The sequence below is a fragment of the Eurosta solidaginis genome, chromosome 2 (assembly GCF_040869045.1).
Source record: "Eurosta solidaginis isolate ZX-2024a chromosome 2, ASM4086904v1, whole genome shotgun sequence".
Taxonomy (NCBI): domain Eukaryota; kingdom Metazoa; phylum Arthropoda; class Insecta; order Diptera; family Tephritidae; genus Eurosta; species Eurosta solidaginis.
This window is the reverse complement of record NC_090320.1, coordinates 293,847,182-293,867,763: the sequence shown is the minus strand read 5'-3', so window position 1 is coordinate 293,867,763 and position 20,582 is coordinate 293,847,182. Positions and strand designations below refer to the sequence as shown.

The window sequence follows — 20,582 nt, the reverse complement described above, 5'->3', positions numbered from 1 at the left end:
TTCCTATGACTTAGTCTTACACTAGGCATTCCGCGTTGCCTACCGAACTCTGCTTCTATACAGATGATTCAGGCGATCCAACAAACACGTTAGAGCTCTCACAGACCTTTGGAATGGAGGTGACTTTGAGCATGCTCCAAGGCTTCGTTATAACAACTTAGAGAACACACTTGAACCTAGCACAAAATACCCTAAAGCAGATAAAGGCCTGCTTGATCCTTGAGGAAGGAATTCCACCATATGTGAACGGATGTACTAACACAATGTCTTTTGGTCTACCAGGTGCCATATAAAATAATCCTATCGCTTTTGAAACATATACGTACGTGTGCGTAAATGTGGTGTGAAGTTCTGGGGTTCAAATGTGTGTAATGTGTAATCAAAAGAGTGTGTGACTTGTGTACCTAAATTAAAATATATATAAATCTGTAAGTGTACCTATGCTAACCTTACGAACATTTACTCAAACTATTTTATAAAATAGCTGACATATGTACATACATACATATCAACATTTTAATATATCAAACATTTAGGCACTTTAAACTCACCAGAATTTCGAATGTAAACCAAGCATTACAAACACATTCAATATAAAAGAAAGCTATATGTGCATTTGTTTGTGGCTTATCAATATACCAAGCCATTTTACCGTTGGCGGTATTCACAGATGTATTAACGAGGTATGGTACACGCATATCTGGATGTGTTTTCAAACAAAATGATAATATCGATACACAGATGAAGAATACTGAAACGACGCCGATTGTCTGTAAAAAGTTAGTAATTGTTTTAAATTAATACCAACACACACTAGCAAAAGAAATTGTTAAATATTGCGCTAAATTTTGAAGATATCTTGCCTTAGCCGCATTCGAACTGTATGGCTCGTCGAATAGTGACCAAATGCGAGGTTTCATTTCTTGCCACCAGGACAATGTGCCTTTGTAGTAATCCTCTTCGAAACCAAATTTGCGCGCCAATTCCTCTTCGGACGGTTTTTCTGTATCTAAGTCCAGACGATCTAATACCGCTAATGTCTCTTGTGTATCTCTATGCTGGAAGTATGAAATAAGAATTTGCTTTATTTGTATATATATTCGACAGAGATCGTAAAAGTTATAACTCTTATAAAAATTTCAGTTTTAATATTAGTTAAATTTATTTTAGGTTTTTATATGTTGTTATTTTTGAATTTCTTATTTCGTTCGAAAAATAATTGTTATTTTTTGAGGTCTTTATTTCGCTCGATAAATAACTTTTTCTTTTGCTTAGAAACTGTTATTTTCATACCCCCATAGATTTGAAGGAGTTTGGATTTGGAGGTGTTTCTAGCTATCTTTAAATTACAGGCGCCTGACTTGTCCGAAAATGCGATAGGCGACCTGGTGTAAACGTTTACCTAGGCATCTTTCGGCAATTTTAGATCTTCCAGAAGGCCGCTCCTCAACAGAGCCAGGTGAAGTAAATTACCCTCGCAAATTAATCATGCCACCATGGGGGACCTGAATTGTAGCCGAAAAACTATTCCATTGTAACGCAATCAGAGAAGTACCAAGAGCACAATGAGCTTTCTCTGAATGCATTTATGGGTAACACAAGCGCTTTCAACAATTTCCTGTCAGAAGCTACCGGAAAAGAACTGATTGGCCTAGAAGTCGGTGGGCTCGAGTTAAAATTATAAAGAAATACTTAGGCAACATAGTCGTCGGAGTGGACAGTAGCCCTGAGCGAGGTGGCAAGGTGGGCTGAATCATATGGACATGCTATCAACCCCCCCCCCCCAAAATGATTTAGCCGTTTACTTAGAGAGAAAGGAACCAGTCCTGTACGCCCAATATGGAGTATAGAGCTAGGACGATCTCGGATACATTTTACAGCTCAAGAGTGACTTCGGTATAAGCTAGGGAGATTCATCAAGGACAGTTCACTAGCTTTAAGATAGCTGTTATATGGAGTGCTGGTCTGGTGGAACCCATTGGACGCAACGAGCATAGCCAATATGTGTGTGTCGGTACAACAGCACTGATAAGAACAACGCCTATCTTGGCGGGGAATGGCATACTAAAGATCAATCCGGAGGATACTGCATTAAAGCAAAGCGGCAATCATAGCTTCGAGCTCGACTATGATGCGATCGAGGGTGGTCCTCGGCTGACTGGCTCCGCTCAGGATTCTGTATAAATATTTTAAGACTAAGATTATCTGGGTTTTGACACATAGTAATATCCCAGGTAACTAACATGTAGATTTCTTAGCCCGCATGTATACAATTGAACCGGATGTAGATAGTTGTAGGTAATTCATACCTTTGCTACCCACTCGCGTTCTCTTGCAACTGCATTTGGGATAATGTGGAGGAGTTATCTTCAAGCTTGACTATTCAGCTTTTGCCAAGTTCCGTGAAGTTCGTCATATTCGAAACTAAATCATTACTACACAGCAATACCAAAACTTTCGTCACTGTTTTTTATGTGATATCAGAATGAACCTTTATGTGATCTAAGTTAGCCTCACCTACCACAGTAGCTACCAATCAACCTAATCTAACCTATATACGTATGTAGTTTTTGTGGTTATTCTAAACTCACCTGTGTATATGTCATCCAACAACACGGCTCTACTTGATTTGAATCCAAACCCCAAAATTCAAGCTCTTCCTCAAACAAAGGCCCGCACACGTCTGTTGGATAATGTAGCTTGCCAGTTCTGTTTAAAAAAAAGATGATTATAAGTTTACAACAACACAAATACACTCTCTTCTCTCAACTTACCTATAATAATTTAATACTTGAGCAAAGACTCCTGGATGTCGATCGAAAAAATATTCATTCAATATTGGATCATAATTGGCCAATGCCTCAGTCAGGCGCGACAAACGTGTGGCAGGTATTTTCTTTAAAGTCGCCTTATATGTTTCATGCCTTATACCGCCCACATTCAACACCACCCGATTTTCCGAATCCATATTTATCAGATTCATAGCTGCATGCGAGTAATGCATATTTTTAGGTATAAATTTCATTTGGGTGGCTTCATAGGTGCGTGTCTGATGGTGCCTCATATAAACTGTATATTCTCTAAAAAAAAATTGGTATGTGATAGTGGAAGGATGTGTCTTTGAGACGCGCGTGTGAGTGTATCAACTAAACAAATAAAAAATGTATTCGATTTTCTTGTTTTTAAATATGTATTATTGAGGTTTGTGTTTTGTGTGAAAATTCGAATGTGTGAAACTTCTAATGATGTGCAGATTTTTTTAACAAATTTTTTTTTTTTTGTTTTTTTTTTTTGTAGCGAACCTTTCAGTTTTTATTGCTGTGCGTTCCCGTAGCGTTATGCAGTTTGAATGTGCCGGCTAGGTAAAAGAATATAAATGGCTTGATGCATGCGTAGGATACCGTTAATAGTTCATCGCATTGGCATTGCTGCTTGAGGTTGATTCCGCTAGTGTTTAACATATCATCTGAAAGAAACGAAATCAGACATAAATTATGCAATCTAGGGATAAAGTGAGGATTGAGCTTTATAAAAGCTAGCGACCACTGCAAACTTTGGGTTTCATATGTTTGAAAATGTTCTTCACTTCTCTGTATTTTAGTATCCCTTTTCATCTCATTCTCATCCTCGCCTTCACTTCTATCTCAATCCGCCAAGCTTTCTCCAAGCCCCTTTTCTTCGTATGTTTACTTTCATTCTTATTCTCACAATTTTTTACCCCTTTATTTGTCACTGCTATTCCCTCTACACTTTCTTCACGTGCTTACTCCCAATCAAACTCCAACGAACGATCTAGCTTCAATGCCTCTACAGGATGGTTAAAAAAGTCAATAGCCAATACTGTCTTCCGATAATTTTTCTCATATGGCTAGGCTAATGAAAACAAACATATGATCAATCCTCAGCTAGCCTTAAGCAAACTAACCATATAATTTTTGTTCAATGAGCATTTTGGTATGTAAGCTTCACACAGCTGCAGTTTTTCCATTTTTGAAATCTCCGAGAAGTAAGTATTCAAAACCGGGTAATAATACTTATCTTTTTTCAGTGATATGCTGTACTGCGTATAGTTTATATATATGTATGTACCACTGCCATCACTGCAAATCCGACTACAAATAACATATCATTAGCTTAATGTGAAAATGTGGTAAGTCAGTTTTTTGAAAATTTGTATTTTAATACAGTTTTAAAACTGAATTCAAAATACATCGATCCCAAAAAAAAAATATTTCTATTTTTCATTTTTGCGTGCTGTTGGCAATGATGTGTAAATATGTTAAGTCGTCAGCTGTTAAAAAGAATGTGCTAAGTCAAGCTGTCAATAATATCAATCTGAATTACTAGTAATTTCTTTGTGCGCACATTTTATTTATTTATTTAATTCATTCAGTCTAATTCTTACATGTCGATAACTACATGCTTTCTTACAGACTAGTTAAAAATAGAAAACAATTCAAGCTTAAACTTATATAAGCTGTATTGAAAATTAATAACACTACTGAATCGATTTGCTGGATGTACAGTCCTAGTTATAGGTTCATTCATAGCATAATTCGTTTTATGAAGATCATGGAATGAACAAATTAGATAAATGAGAGCAATTCGTGCTAAAGTTTATTACATTATAGGCAAGCATGAGTGAGATAAAAGTTCTTCTGTAATGCAAAGCCTGAAGTCCAAGCAATTTGCGCCTGCTGGTATATGATGGGAGGCCGTCTGGCCAGTGAAGCATACGTAAAGCAATTTTTGTAAACAATTTTTGAACTTTCTCAATTTTATAGGAGTTAGATTCATAGAAAGGATTCATTATTATTATTGAGCAATATTCAAGACCACTTCTGACCAAGGATATATAAGGTGCTTTCAACGTCATAGGGTCCTTAAAGTCACTGGTGTTAGGTCTACTGAACCCAACCAATGCAAAAGATTTTAAAACAATGAAGTCGGTGTGACTAGAAAAAGAGAGTTTGGAGTCAAAAGTTACACCCAAGTCTTTACTCTCTTTATAACGATTTAGAGGTTTAGCATTTAGTTTGTAGATAAAGTATGTGGTAGTTGTCTTTTTGGAATAAGACCCAACACAGCATTTTTTATACTCAGTTGAGCAGAGCTCACAGAGTATATTAACTTTGATAGGATAACGGTTGGTTGTACAGGTATAAAGGAATCGAGATAGATATGTACTTCCATATATCAAAATCATCAGTATCGAAAAAAAATTTGATTGAGCCATGTCCGTCCGTCCGTTAACACGATAACTTGAGTAAGTTTCGGGGTATCTTGATGAAATTTCGTATGTAGGTTTCTGAGCACTGATCTCAGATCGCTATTTAAAATGAACGACGTCGGACTATAACCACGCCCCTTTTAGATATCGAAAATTTCGAAAAACCGAAAAAGGGCGATAATTCATTACGAAAGACGGATAAAGCGATGAAACCTCGTAGGTGCGTTTAAATTATGATGCAGAATAGAAAATTAGTAAAATTTTTAACAATGGGCGTGGCACCGCCCACTTTTAAAAGAAGGTAATTTAAAAGTTTTGCCAGCTGTAATTTGGTAGTCGTTGAAGATATCATGATGAAATTTGGCAAGAACGTTACCCCTATTAATATATGTATGCTTAATAAAAATTAGTACAATCGGAGAACGACCACGCCCACTTAAAAAAAAAATTTTTTAAGTGAAATTTTAACAAAAAATTTAATATCTTTACAGTCTATAAGCAAATTATGTCAACATTCCACTCGAGTAATGATATGGTCAACAAAATACAAAAAATAAAAGAAAATATCAAAATGGGCGTGGCTCCGCCCTTTTTAATTTATTTTGTCTAGGATACTTTTAATGCCATAAGTCGAACAAAAATTTACCAATCCTTGTGAAATTTGGTAGGGGCTTAGATTCTAGTACATTAACTGGTTTCTGTGAAAAAGGGCGAAATCGGTTTGAAGCCACGCCCAGTTTTTATACACAGTCGACCGTTAACACGATAACTTGAGCTGAAACCGATATATCTTTACTAAACTCAGTTCACGCACTTATCTGAACTCACTTTATATTGGTATAAAAAATGGCCGAAATCCGACTATGACCACGCCCAATTTTTCGATATCGAAAATTACCAAAAACGAAAAAAATGCCATAATTCTATACCAAATACGAAAAAAGGGATGAAACATGGTAAATGGATTGGTTTGTTGACGCAAAATATAACTTTAGAAAAAAACTTTGTAAAATGGGTGTTACCATATTAAGTAGAAGAATACGAAAAAGTTCTACAGGGCGAAATCAAAAGCCCTTGGAATCTTGGCAGGAATACTGTTCGTGGTATTACATATATAAATAAATTAGCGGTACCCGACCGATGATGTTCTGGGTCACCCTGGTCCACATTTTGGTCTATATCTCGAAAACGCCTTCACTTATACAACTACCACCACTCCCTTTAAAACCCTCATTAATACCTTTAATTTGATACCCATATCGTACAAACACATTCTGGAGTCACCCGTGTCCACCTTTATAACGATATCTCGAAAAGGCGTCCACCTATAGAACTAAGGCCCACTCCCTTTTAAAATACTCATTAACACCTTTCATTTGATACCCCTATCGTACAAACAAATTCTAGAGTCAGCCCTGGTCCACCTTTATGGCGATATCCCTAAATGGCGTCCACCTATAGAACTATGATCCACTCCCTCTTTAAATACTCTTTAATACCTTCCATTTGATACACATCTCATACAAACACGTTCCAGGGTTACCCTAGGTTCATTTTCCTACATGGTAATTTTCCCTTATTTTGTCTCCATAGCTCTCAGCTGAGTGTGTAATGTTCGGTTACACCCGAACTTAGCCTTCCTTACTTTTTTTTTTATTTAAAAATAAATTATTGTCTCCGTACCATTCGGCAAAAGAGTCCAGATCAGAAACGTTAGAAATAGTTTGACAAATAAATAGCATTTTTTGTGAAATATATAGTTTTAGTGTTATATTTCAATCATTACAGGTGAGGAGTGATGGGGAAACATGTTGGGCAAAAAGTGCTAAGTCAGGAGAAAAATTTTATTTTGAGTGCGGAAATTGTGCTAAGTCATAAAACAGCTGCTGGGTTAGCATACATGATTTTTATTTATCTTTTTCAAAGCTTCTGCACTCAAAAGTATTGCAACTAAAGCATCCTCATTCACAGTTTGAAAAAAAAGGTTATTTCAAAAATTATTCATTTTTTTCGTCTCCTGTAAAATTCGTAAAAGTTAACTTAGCACATTTTCACATTAAGCTTACGGTATGATGACGGAAGCTCTGGAAATGAACATTATTTATATTTTACAAATCAAAATATGTAGCTGCGCTATTTCAGTGCCCCTTGGCGTATGAGTAACATTTATTTTTAAATTGACGCAATGGTCAATGAATGTTAAACACGTTTGTAAAAAGTTCTTCCATCCATGTCTTTTATTCCATAATTGCACCATAAAACTAAGAGGAAGAGGAAGGATGAACATGTTTAAAATATGATTTCAAATGTTTTGGAATACTTCACTGCCCATAGTAAGCAAAACTGCTCTTAAGCCCTTCCTTTGTCAATTTGTTAATGCCTGAGATTTTTCAGTTACTAATTTATTTAATAAATGTAAACAGGAAAATGTAGTTGTGTGGAATTTGCTAATTGCCTGTTTTTGCTTGTTTTGAGTTATTGAATTATATCGTTTTTTTCTACTTTGCAAAGTAATTTACTGTGTACTTGGGTGCATAGATATTGGAGTGTCCAAACATGAAAAGAGACGATCACAATTTTTTAAGGAACGTGAGATTTTTAAGTATTGTTATAACACATTAAAAGTAACAATGTACGTGGTAAAGTTGGTATCAGAGAAACAGTTTGTTATCAGTGAGTTACCGGCCGCTAATCGAAGGCTTGCTAGCGTGTTATCAGTTTGTTATAATGGTGGTATGAATGAGGAAAAGACGAGCTATCGATTTGTTATCGAAGTGTTATGACTTTGCTATCGATTACTAAAGTTATCGACGAGTTACAGATTGGTTATCGAAAACGTTCTTGATATTTTATCGAAAAGTTGCAGACAGCAAAGCAATCTCAAAATAACGGTTATAATTTAAAATATTATATGCTTGGGAGCCGTAGTCGACCCAACTGACAATGAGAGGGAGCGCAGTTCGATGACTGGATTGATTCTGCAACAGGTTTAAGGAAGAATAAGTCCTGTGCGGAAGGCAGGGGCAGTGAACAGCTGGTGGCGACAAGCCTGCTTTTAAGAGGCGTTAGTGAGTAGAGAAGCTCTACAGTTCCTCGAGTGTCAATATATCCGCCATGGAACGATCTACACATTTAACTCTGCAAGGCACAGCGAAATAGGGATTCACAGCAGCCAATAACTGCTGAAAACAAAGCAGAAAAAATAGTGAAATGGTGCACGTATACCAAAAAAAAAAAGTGAGCGATAATCTAACGCGAATAAGAAAGCAGACTCCGACTAACTCAGAGGCTTTAAGAAAGCTTCAACTGTGAATTCGATTGTCCACGAAAAGATAATAAAAGCGAATAAGCAATATTGTTGTTGTTGTTGCAGCGATACACTCCCCCTAGAACCATCAGGAACTTGTGGCTACCGAAGACTCAACTGTTAATGAAACAGGATTCGCCACTGATATGTGAGGTTAACAATTGTGTTTGGAAAAGCTATATTTTGCGCTGGCAACCTGAAAGGGTTGCGCTACACAACCGCTTGAATCAATTTGGTATGTTAGTCACCACTTACGACAGGCATACCTGCCACGGGTATATTCTATGCCTCCTAACCCGCTGGAGGTGTGACTACGCAATCCTTCACTGTGGTACTTATGGGCCTTAGCAACCCGCTTGGTCTTTTTCACCCAAATGTGAGGGTCTGTGGAAAGAAAGTGGACGAATGGCATCATTAGAATGATGCTGGGCGAACCGGAATCGAAGAATGCAAAGAATTTGTTGCACCAGCACAGCCAAAATAGAATCCGATTGGAATCGTATATCGTTCCACAAAGGAGGATCAGCACTTCAACTCTCAAATGGTTACGTGTGGGTGGATGGATGACGCGCGAAGAATTCTCATTGGGTCACAATTTCAGTACGTATCCCCATCCAAGCTCTAACTAGCTCACCGCTCACAACATACAAAAGACTCATACCTTAGTACACTCGCTTTAGAAACATCGCGCAGTTTACACAAAAAACATCACGAGTACTAGTACGAATGCCTTTTTTTATGGTCACTCTGATATATGTACATATGTACACTAGGGTGTACATTATATATCAAATAAATTATTTTTTTCAGTCCCACGCTCTCAGATGTTAATTCCCAGATCAAAAATATCACAATGTCGCACAATGAATAAAGTGCAAATTTTAATAAATTAAGTGTTCTTTGTGTACCGAGGTCAGATTTTTGGCTCGCGACAAGATTGTTTGGATACTTGCGTCCATTTGACGCGTCACATAGAGGATTTGCGTATCAATGAATGAGTTTTAGATGTAACGAGGTGAAGCAATAAAATGTGAAAAAAAAATTTCTTAAATTTAATAATTATGCGGAACAAATGCTCTTTAAATATTGCGGTCAGGCCGTTACTAACTTATATGCTTGAAAATTATTTCTCTATAGTGTATTTTGTTTTTTGTAAACTATCTTAAAAGTATGAGCACATAAGCAACTAAGCTGATAACCAGGATGACATGAATAACTTAACTTTGACCATATTCGACGATTAAGTGATTATTTGTTTTCGCTTTGCTTCACTGTACTGTTAAATAAATAAACTCGCTTACCAGTAGCGAGGCCAAGATATGGGAGTGTCTGCGATACCGCAACGGCTACTGAGGTGAGTGCTTTACTGCGCGAACTTAAGTGATAACAGCAAATTCGTTATTTTTATATGTCGATCATTGTGATGCTACAGCGGGGCACAGTATTTGTTTCTTAAATCATTGCGGTGCCAATGGCTTCAAGTCATCAGCTGATGTTTGTTGTTAATCAGCTGACCGGGCTGCTTGTATTGCAGATATAAATACAGTGAAAGTCGCATTAGTGCTACCTTACATATTGACTAAAGAACATCAAGCTTAAAGGCCAGTAAAACTTCCTTAACCCTAACGCCATAGTCGTAACCATACCCATATTCATAATCACAGGCCCGACGACAGGGGAGGGGGAATGGGGGGATTCCCCCGCGCCCGGGTACTAGGACATTTTTTTTTAATTCAGAAGAGACAATAAAAACATGAAACAAATATGTAAGTATGTTTACATGAATCCGAAATCGTAAAGTTTTCGTGATGACGCTGATGAAGGTTCATCTTCAAAAAGTCTTCCAACAATACGACCAACTCTGTATCAAAGTCCAGATTATTTAAACGACTTCGATATCGGTACCGTGAATAGTGAGTTTTTGCGATTTAAAGAAGTCAACGAAATAATTCGTCGAGGTCATCAAAAGTGTCCTGTTATTTTTCCACGTGACTGTCATGACGAGCCATTTCCTACCTCGCTGTTAAACAGAATCTTGCCAAATGGAGAGAAAGTGGAGCGTGACTGGTTAGTGTGGAGTACCAGTAGCAATGCTTTTTATTGCCTACCATGTCGTCTGTTAAGCACCAATACTTTAAATCGACCTAAAATTTGTTATTCTGGTGGATATTCGAAATTCCAGGTATGGAAGAAGCTATACGATAAACCGCCATCACACGAAAATACTCAAGATCACATTAAATGTGATATTCAATGGCGATCTTAACAAAATCTAATTCAAAAGGAGGCTACAATTGATGCACTCATCAATGAACAGCTAATCACTGAAACTCAAAAGTGGAAAGAAATTTTATATAGATTTTTGGACACTATTTTATTTTTGGGTGAAAGAGGCCTAGCTTTCAAAGGCGAAAGTATATATCTTGGTGAACGAAACGATGAACATTTTTTGGGCATCTAAGATGTCATAAGCCAATATAATCCGATACTTACAGATAATTTGGAGAAATTTAGGATTTCACAACAGCGGCACAAACGTTTACAAGTTCACTATCTTTCCCCAGACATTCAGAAAGAGTTTATAGAAATTTGTGCAAAGCACGTGAGGGAAACTATATTAGATCAAGGCAAGAAAGTCAAGTATTTTGCTATTATCCTTGATGCTACGCTGATATTTTCATAAAAATGAGGAAAACGCAAAAAATTACAAACATATTCCACAAAAAATAAGTCTCTTAGTCAAAACGTATCCGAGTTTGTATTCCCGTACAACATGGCTCAACCGTGTCCAAATGGTTCCAAACTAAACTGTATTATTATCGATTTAGGGGCGTTTTCTCGTGTAAACTTTAAAATTTATCCATCCTATAAACACATTTTTTGTGAATAAAATTGGGAAAGCTAAATATTAAAGTTCATATGAGAAATTGGAACTTAAGGTATCAAAAAGTCTGAATTGGAATTTTTTGAGTCTCCATTGAGCAATCTCAGCTTTGACCTCGCGCGACACCTCTTAACCGTACCCCAACATGTATGTGATATATTGGACATAAATATTACGGTCTAAAGGAATGCGACTAGAAAAAATCAGAAATTTGGTTTATAAGGACCACCCTAGTGTACACATCTTACTCATTATCGACATTTTTGCTGCGTATTTATAACTTTATTTGTTCTTTAAAAAGCACAATTTCACCTCATTCCAATAAAATAACTTAATTTCAATTATAAACAATACAATTTATACTTTTGTTTACATTTATAAACTCGTACAAACAAATTTAAACACAAATGTATGCACACATACATACATATATTTGCCATATACATATATGCAAATTCAAATAAATCAAAACAATTATTAATACAAGGCACGTTTGTTCAAACGAAAACCACAACCACACACGATTTACTAAGCCAATTACGCGAAATTTCATATTATTTTGTGAAACACTTTTTCTAAAGCAGTTCAGGCAAAATTAATACATTGTACATAAAGTGGCTCACAGCTTATTTCGTGTAGCTACAGAAAAAAACTGTAGAGCTACATATATAGAAAAGAAACTAGTGACGGTGTCAAAAAAATTCTAATGCAGAATTTTAATAAAAATATGCTTTTATTGGAACAAATACTTAATTTTCATGTGTTTACACGTTTGTGCTAATTATCTAATAAAAACTAAAATTATCTCAAAAACTAAGGTCACGGCTTATTTCGTGCACTGCGCCCTGGCTTAGAAAAAACTAGTTTTTAGTTGGTTTGGTACCTCGTATGACCACCTTTTTGTTAAATAACATCTTCAAGACGATTTTCCATAGATGCAATTAGTTTTTGAGCGGCTTCGGGTGATACCTTATGGCTTTCTTCGACAAGAGTAGTTTTTAAATCGCTAATCTTACTAATCTGCCTATGCCGTGTAGCCGATTTCAAAATTGTCCACAAATTTTCAATGGCATTTAAAGCGTTAGATTGTGGAAATGGATTCATGAGGTGTGGACAGTTCCATATTACCCATGCCTGCACAATCTCGGCACAATCCTGGTTATGTGTTCAGGTATTTGTCTTGGTCATTGCGAAATCGATCACGTACACCTAAATTAGGGGCGCTTCGCAGCAAATTGCCTTTCGTAAGGTTAAGTACACATTTTTGTCCATTGTGGCATCAAATAAAGTTATTTTGCCAACTCCAGAAGCAGTCAAGCCAAACACATCACACTTACACCGCCATACCATACAGATGCCTTCAATTTTTTATTTTTGAGCTCTGAAATTGCTTGTTGAGCTCTGTATTTACTTTACACCTCACTTTAATCATGCCATATGTTGGAGCACATATCACTCCAAACATTGGATTTATTAAACAACCACTGTTCTAAAAAACATTACCTCGTAGCAAATCATATTTTACATACAACATACAAATTTACACTTGAGAACCCAACATAAATATGTACATATATTCCTACATGCATACAATAGTTACGCTGAGTAGCTGCACCGACTTTTGCATTTCATACAAAAAAACATATAAAGAAACGTTAGGTAAAGGAAGCATTGACCGTCTCTCAAAACAGCTCAGCCGATAGATCGGTAACTGCATGGCAGCAGCGGCTCGGCTGATAACAAAACAAACAACTTCTCAACGGTAATATGATGTGGGTCACTGGTCAAGCATAGCTCACAAACGTACGCACATGAATTGAAGTGTGTAAATTTCAAGGGCAAGGTAAAATAGAAATTATTAAATTAAAATGCGCATATAAAGAGTACACAATTTTGAATCAGGATCAGTCCCCTAAATAGGCACTAGCGTACACCCACCAGGGATACGCCAATAAATCAGTTATTTAAAATCAATCAGTTTGTTTTATTATTTCAATTCCCTTTGAGCAAAGGCAAGTGGAAAAGTGCACTTGCTCGTCCACCATATAAGCCAAATATATAGAAATATTGATACAGAGATGATACGTGCGATGTTAAGCAATTTCAGAGCTCAAAAATAAAATTTTGAAGGCAACTGTATGGTATGGCGGTGGCAGTGTTATGGGTTTGGGCCTACTTGGCTGCTTCCGGAGTAGGAAAAATTACTTTCTTTGATGCCACAATGGACAAAAATTTGTATTTAACCTTACGAAAAGCAATTTGCTGCGAATCGCCCCTAATTTAGGTGTACGTGATCGATTTCGTAATAGCCAAGACAAATACCCTTAACACATATCCAGGATTGTACCGGGATTGTGCAGGCATGGGTAATATGGAACCGTCCACACCTCATGAATCCACTTCCGCAATCTAAATGCCATTGAAAATTTGTGGCCAATTTTGGAATTGGCTACAAGGCAAAGACAGATTAATAAGATTAGCGATTTAAAAACTACTCTTGTCGAAGAAAGCCATAAGGTACCACCCGAAGCTGCTCAAGAACTAATTGCATCTATGCAAAATCGTCTTGAAGATGTTATTTAACAAAAAGGTGGTCATACGAGGTACTAATCTAACTAAAAAGTATTTTTTTCTAAGCCAGGGCGCCGTGCACGAAATAAGCTGTGAGCCACTGTACATCAAATACATACACATGACATATGTACATACATGCAAAATGATGAATGAGTGAATGTAAATACAAAGCGGCGACGCGACGTAGAGCAAAATAAACAAGCGTGTCAGATTAACAAATAAGCATTAAAAGTGTAATGTTAAACAAGCAAATGCAATACGCGAGATTAATAATAAATGACGTGTCATATTTGATGGCGTTTAAACTTTGGTTATGAAGGTGCTGGAGAGGGCGCCATTCATCGAATTGGTGATCGAGGAAAAACTAAAAACCATAAGAATATTTTATTTAGAAATTGAGCACAATGTATGTATGTATGTGCTACATATATACAGCCACATTTACAAAATTAGATGTGCTAAATATCCATGTGCAGATGTACCCCGCCGAGTGCAGCACTTTTGGTTTGTTTATCCGAAAAGTAAAAAATTTAAATTTCGACTTATAAACAAAATAAACAGGTAATATTTACACGACCACAACTGTTTATATGTGTGGGTGTGTATATATACATACATATAGAGGCTGCACTTGATAGCTTGTCTGAAATAGAAACCAATAAACAAGGATATAAAAATAATTAACACATTGTTTTATTAAAAACCGACCAATTACACGCTCGACAGGAAAAAAATAGGTGCCGATGTGTATGCGTAACTTTTTTCAAAAGGGTTACATACGTACATTACATTCATACAAACATATATGTAAGTGAAGCTAATATAAGCGCGTTAAAAAACAATGTAAAACTACAGATTGAGGCTGTCAAGTTCTAAAACGTTCACCCTAAAGGGACAAAGTATTGGAAACGCTATTAAAATATGACATTTAGTATATCATGAAATTCGTAAGTCATAATCAGGGACCGGAAATTACAGTTGCTGAATAAAGTTTTGACTAAAAACCGCAGCCTTGCTGTTAAGGAAACTAAAACGGACACCACAGTTGTAAATGTAGCTGCAACCGGCACCGGAATAGAAAGTGTACAAAGAGATGAAACGGGGACGGAAATGGACTATAACGGGAGATGAAACGATGAGATTTGGATAGACCTGAAACAGGAAATGCAACTGAAACTGAAACCAGAACTTGAACAAAAACGGAGTCAAAATCAGGACATATTTGAAACTGACTGGGGAACTGAAACTAGAACTCTCACTAGAAACAGAACTAAAATCGTAAACTGAACTGAAATAGGAACTGAATGGGGAATTCAAACTGAAGCGTAAACTGGAAAAGTATCAGCAAAACAGGGGCTGGATCTGGCGCAAAAACTGGAACTAGAACTAAAGCTGGAACTGAAACTGAAATAGGAACTGCAGCTGGAGCAGGAACTTAAACTCTAAATGTAAACAAAGTCATAACCGAAACCTGAGGTGTAACAAGAGCTGGACCTAAATTTAAACTCTACGGGAAACTGAACTAAAATGAATTGAGTCGGGAACTCCAACGGAAACGGAAACTGGAGCTTAAACTAGAACTAGAAGTCCCAATAAAATGGAGTTGAAATCGGAATTGAAACTGAAACTAAGTCGAGAATTGTAACAGTAACAGAAACTGGAACTGAAATAGAAATAACATCTAAAACTAGATCCAAACCAGAATCAAAGCCTAAACCTCAGCGAAACCGGAAACTGGAACGAAAACCGGAACTAACGAAAATCAGTTAGAGAATCGGCAACTGGAACTGAATCGAGTGCACAAGGAACTGGAACTGTAAACGGAATCAAAACTGGAACCGAACGGTAACTTTAACTGAATCGGAAAGTGGAACTGTAACAGAAACTGAAACTAGAACCAGAAACTAAAATTGTGAGCACAGCTGGAACACAACTTGAACTAAAACTGAAAACAGCCCGCAACCACCTACAAATCGGTTTGAATACTTTGAAATTAGATATTTATTACTACCGTGCCCGACAGACTTTGTTCTGTCCGACAATTTGTTTGCTCATATTTAAAAAGTGAGCCTTACCTCCTCTCTTTATGCCCTATTCCATTCTCTTTATATCCTATTTCTCCTTCTTATTCTATTCCATTTCGTATTATTTTTATTTCTCTCCCACTCCCACTCCCAAACCCTTTCCCATTCCTATTCCCATTCCCAATCATTTTCTTTTTTGTATTCCGTTCCGAATGAGCCTCGAAGTTATAATAAAAAAAATTGTAGCAAGGCGCGATTGCCACCGAAAAGTTTTAAGGCCGAGCTTCTCTACAATTTGCATCGTGCTACTTTTTAATTTTCCCTAGACATTGGCGGGATTCCGAATGGCACCTGCAAGGAAGATGATAATCTCAAATGATCCCGAATCAATCAGTAACGAATTTCTCGTCGAAATCTGATTCTGGAAATAATTCTAAAATCATGCTTAAATGGCGCAACAAGTGCCGACATCATACTTTGTTTGATAGTAGCACTTCGATAAGCTGTAGCCGGGTTTCTTTATTATGATTGAAAATTCTCAAATAATGGTGATTAATTGGCCAATGATGATTAGCCCAATTTTTACGCGTGGTCATTCAAGAAATTTAAAAGAGATCAGTCGGCCTCAGCCAAAATCGGTTAGTCAGTAAAGTGGTTATTTAGAGGAAGGAAAGAAGACGCCCCTTTAAATAGTTCTAAGTAACAGCAAAGTAAACTTTATACAAATATAATATATCTTCGAAAATGTCACTAGGAAACTGCGTAAAAATGTAGGTCAAAATAATTAATTTTAGTTTCAAATATTATTCTACTTATTTCAGTTGAGCAATTGTGTTTCATTAAAAACTTTTCAATTTATTTTGCTACGAATTTCCCCACAAACTTTAAATAGGATAAATGAAGTTTTGAGACCAACTCGCATGACCGCTATGAGGGTATATTTACGATATGTGGTTGTTAATACACACAAAAAAAGTATACACATTCGCACACCAATCATCATTCACAGCGCACGCAAATACAAAACTTTAATAGCATAAAAAGAGATTAGTAAAGTATTTATTTAAAAAATATAACAATTATGCCCACCCAAAGTGCTTTGTCAAGCTGCCACTGCGTATGAGTAACATTCACAGCCTGTGTGTGTGCATCGACACTGAAACCCTGTTTGCATACTGGGACAGTATGTTTCAACGCTATAATCATACAAACTTTCAAAAAAATAAGCAGCGTTCTGCTGAATTATTGTTAAGCTTCTTGCCACCTTTTTGTTGTATGGACTCTTCACTGTCATGCTCAGTACTTTATATTCATAATGTTTAAGCGCTTATTCATGGTTTAGTTAGTTGGTGTATGTATATTAGGGTGAGTCAAATTTATTGTTGAAAAGGCACATCCAGTTTCTGAATCTATGGGTCATACTTACTAATATTGTCCATGGGAACATTGGTCTGAAATGAATTTCGAGCCTCCCTAATTTTGTTAGAAAATATTTTTTTTTAGACATTGTTATTATTATTTTTATTGCAATATGGAAAGGTAAAATATTCGTCGCTATTAGCCTGTTGCGCGTATTTTTAAGCGTGACAGTCGAACTATTTTATAAGTAAAATCAAGACACAATTTTTATTTAGCAGCGTGAGCGCTTTAAAACTTTTGTATTCTTTCGCCGTATTTTTGCCACTGCAACTAACTGCACAAAGTGAAAATGATTTTTATGCCGGTCAAAGTGGCCTGACATTACGGTTAGATTTTAGTAAATATTTAGTAAATAACATAGTAAATGAATGTTCAAGTTTACATATATGGAAATGAAAAGAGAAACTTCAAAATAGTAATGATATAAGTATATGTGAAACATATGCGTATGTGTATGAATTTAATGATAATAAATAAACAAGCTAAAACTCCATACCAAGCTACTTGGGCATTGCTTACTGCTCCTCAGTACTTTACCATACGTAATGACCTTATTTCACTCTATTATCTAATGTAATGTACTGTACGGTAGGAACTGTATATTTAGTGTACTGTGCTGTATTATACATAAAGTACTGTACTATACGATACATAATGCACATGTAAGGTTATGTACCGTACGATCTGCAATGTACTGTGCTGTACATTATGTAATCTACATATAGGTACTTACTGCAAGTACCTAATGTACATATACAGTCCGGTACGTAATGTATTGCACTGTACTTTACAAAATGTATTGCACTTGTCGGTACATAATGTTCAAAGTACATATTGCACAGTACTGTACACATACATTATATATAGTAAAGTAAATTATACTAACATTATATTATGTGTGCAGTACAGTACATTAAACATATGTACACTACGTAATGTACAACACAGTACATTACAAAATGTACATACATATATTACAGTATCCTAAATGTATCGTACAGTAATGTACACTGCGTGTACAATACGTAATGTTCAGTACAGTAAATTAAGTACCTAATGTACCGTAAAGGACACAACAGCATTGTGGCTAAGTACAGTATAGTTCAACAAAATGGATTCATTCAATTTACGTGAAATCCTCACGGAGCAGCTACTTCACAATGTACATTACAGTTCAATATAGGTACATAACTTACCGTACAGTGAAATACAGTACATTACGTACCGTACAACGCAGTTACACGATGCACTTGTTTTCATTATAAAGAGGTATATATTTGTTATAAAAAAGTGGGTAAAATTGAGCTTAAGCACCCTTAGTTGTTTTCATTTCATTTGGTACTAAGCACTTTATTCCCCTTTTTTAAATTTTATTGATAAATAAACAATTTAACAACAAAACAAATACAGAACGCCCTTCACATTTTTGTATGCATAAATATTTATGAATTAGACAAGGTTGGTCCCCATACAAAATAAAAAATTTGCGGAGTTCGTCCCCCAATTTTAGGCTTATTTTGATAGGCTCGTCGTTATTTTTCATATTTTTCTAAAACAAGAATCACACTTGAAAGAATTACTATTGGTTAAGTGCACAGAACCATGACTTCAAGTCTGAAAAGAACATTCGACGGAATTATTTAGCTTCCCAAAGCCAAAGTGGCGACATATCAAATTTAGAAATCGAATGTCAAATAATAAAGTTACATTAAAAAAGACTCTTATTGCAAGAATCAAAAAAATCTTCAATTTTTTGCCTAAATTCTCTTAATACAAGCTTCAAATTTAGCTGTGGACTTCTGCAACTTTTTTTCCTATAGGGTGTAATGTAAACACATATGTATATTCCGTCACTAAAGTCATTAATATGCTAGTATGCAAATTTTATTGCCCTATTGTTTTTAGAATTCAAAAATGCCAAAATAGCACGTCTATTAAGCTGTCAGTTATTGCGGTTAATTGAATTTTCCGCTGAACTGCATTTAGACTGCAACAACTCGAGTGAAAGTATTTTGACAGTCGGAGGTTCCTTGTAAGCAAAATTGCCTTTAAATGTAACAAAAAAGTAACCACATTCTGCGAATTATTATTTTCTGTAACTACAATGTGTTCTACTACTACTTTAGTTAGACCGATATTGGTATATGCTGAAATTGTTTATACATAGATCTATGAGAGATACAAAGGTCGTAATGGAATAATTGTGAAACTATTGAAGAGGATGTTAAGTCGCCAGTGATAAAGTTCAATATTCGTTTGAGCTGTTCAAGATATTTTCATCCGATTTTCAACACATGAAGTTCGAAATTACGTATATCAAACATTCGCATTTTCCTCATCGATGGCAAGGTTCAAACGAATAGCTTCATTTCTACTTTACAAAAAGCCAGATTCATTATGGCGCCGGAACAAATTCGTATTCACTTTCACCACTATATAATGCCAAAAAAATTCACAAAGGTAGTTCAGCTCTACTGACACTTACTGAAATGAGTGAATGAATGCTCCTATACAAAGTTGGGCCTGTAAACTGTTTTCATTGTTTACAGCAATTATTTACATGTAAACAATGTAATTGTATACAAGCTGTTTAAAATTACTCACTGCACTAAACACCTTTCAAAGGTAAAACAGGGCACATAGGTTTACGTTACTAAATGTATTTTATTCACACTTCAAACTTAACATGTGGAAAAAGTTATAAAAAATTAATAAACTATATATGTAAACTGAAATGAAAAACTGCGCGACGGCGGGCGGGCGGTAAAAAATAAAAAGGCGAACGTTGCTGGCACGATGATGCATTTGCGTGGGTAGTTTAAGGTAAACTAAAAAATTGAGAGTGAGCGCGGTGGTGGTTGGCAAGCCACAGCTGAGCTGCACTGCCTGCGCTTGGCCGAACTGGCCGGGTGTTGCCAGACGGAGGGGGCGGACTTAGTCCGAAAACTCGATCATGTCTTCAACACAAGCTAATTGTTTACGTAAACAATTCATTTTTGTAAACAATTGTAAACAATTCATTTTTTTTTTTTTTCTTTTTTTATGAGTCAGATACAATCTACTACTAATTAAGCATTTTCACTATTTTTCAAACAGTTTTCCAAACTTGTAAAAAAATAATAAAAAGTACGCTTTAATATTTAA

General features: G+C 36.0%; 1 protein-coding gene across 6 annotated transcripts in view; it reads right to left on the bottom strand.

Moving 5' to 3' along the window:
* The window catches only part of Shaw (Shaker cognate w), a 48,363-nt gene that overhangs the window by 11,794 nt on the left and 15,987 nt on the right, over positions 1–20,582 (bottom strand). For 3 of the 6 annotated variants that reach the window (XR_010949941.1, XR_010949940.1, XM_067768589.1), the window contains exons 2-6: positions 3,303–3,466; positions 2,775–3,080; positions 2,592–2,709; positions 864–1,058; positions 552–770 (exon numbers count right to left, since the gene is read on the bottom strand). Coding sequence is in view for 4 of the 6 variants with exons in the window: in XM_067768589.1 (XP_067624690.1) it covers positions 552–770; positions 864–1,058; positions 2,592–2,709; positions 2,775–3,064 (822 nt within the window). In the remaining 2 variants the exon portion in view is untranslated. Of the gene's footprint in view, positions 1–551; positions 771–863; positions 1,059–2,591; positions 2,710–2,774; positions 3,147–3,302; positions 3,467–20,042; positions 20,377–20,582 lie in introns of those variants that run through there. The other 3 variants (XM_067768591.1, XM_067768590.1, XM_067768592.1) reach the window with 3 other exon arrangements.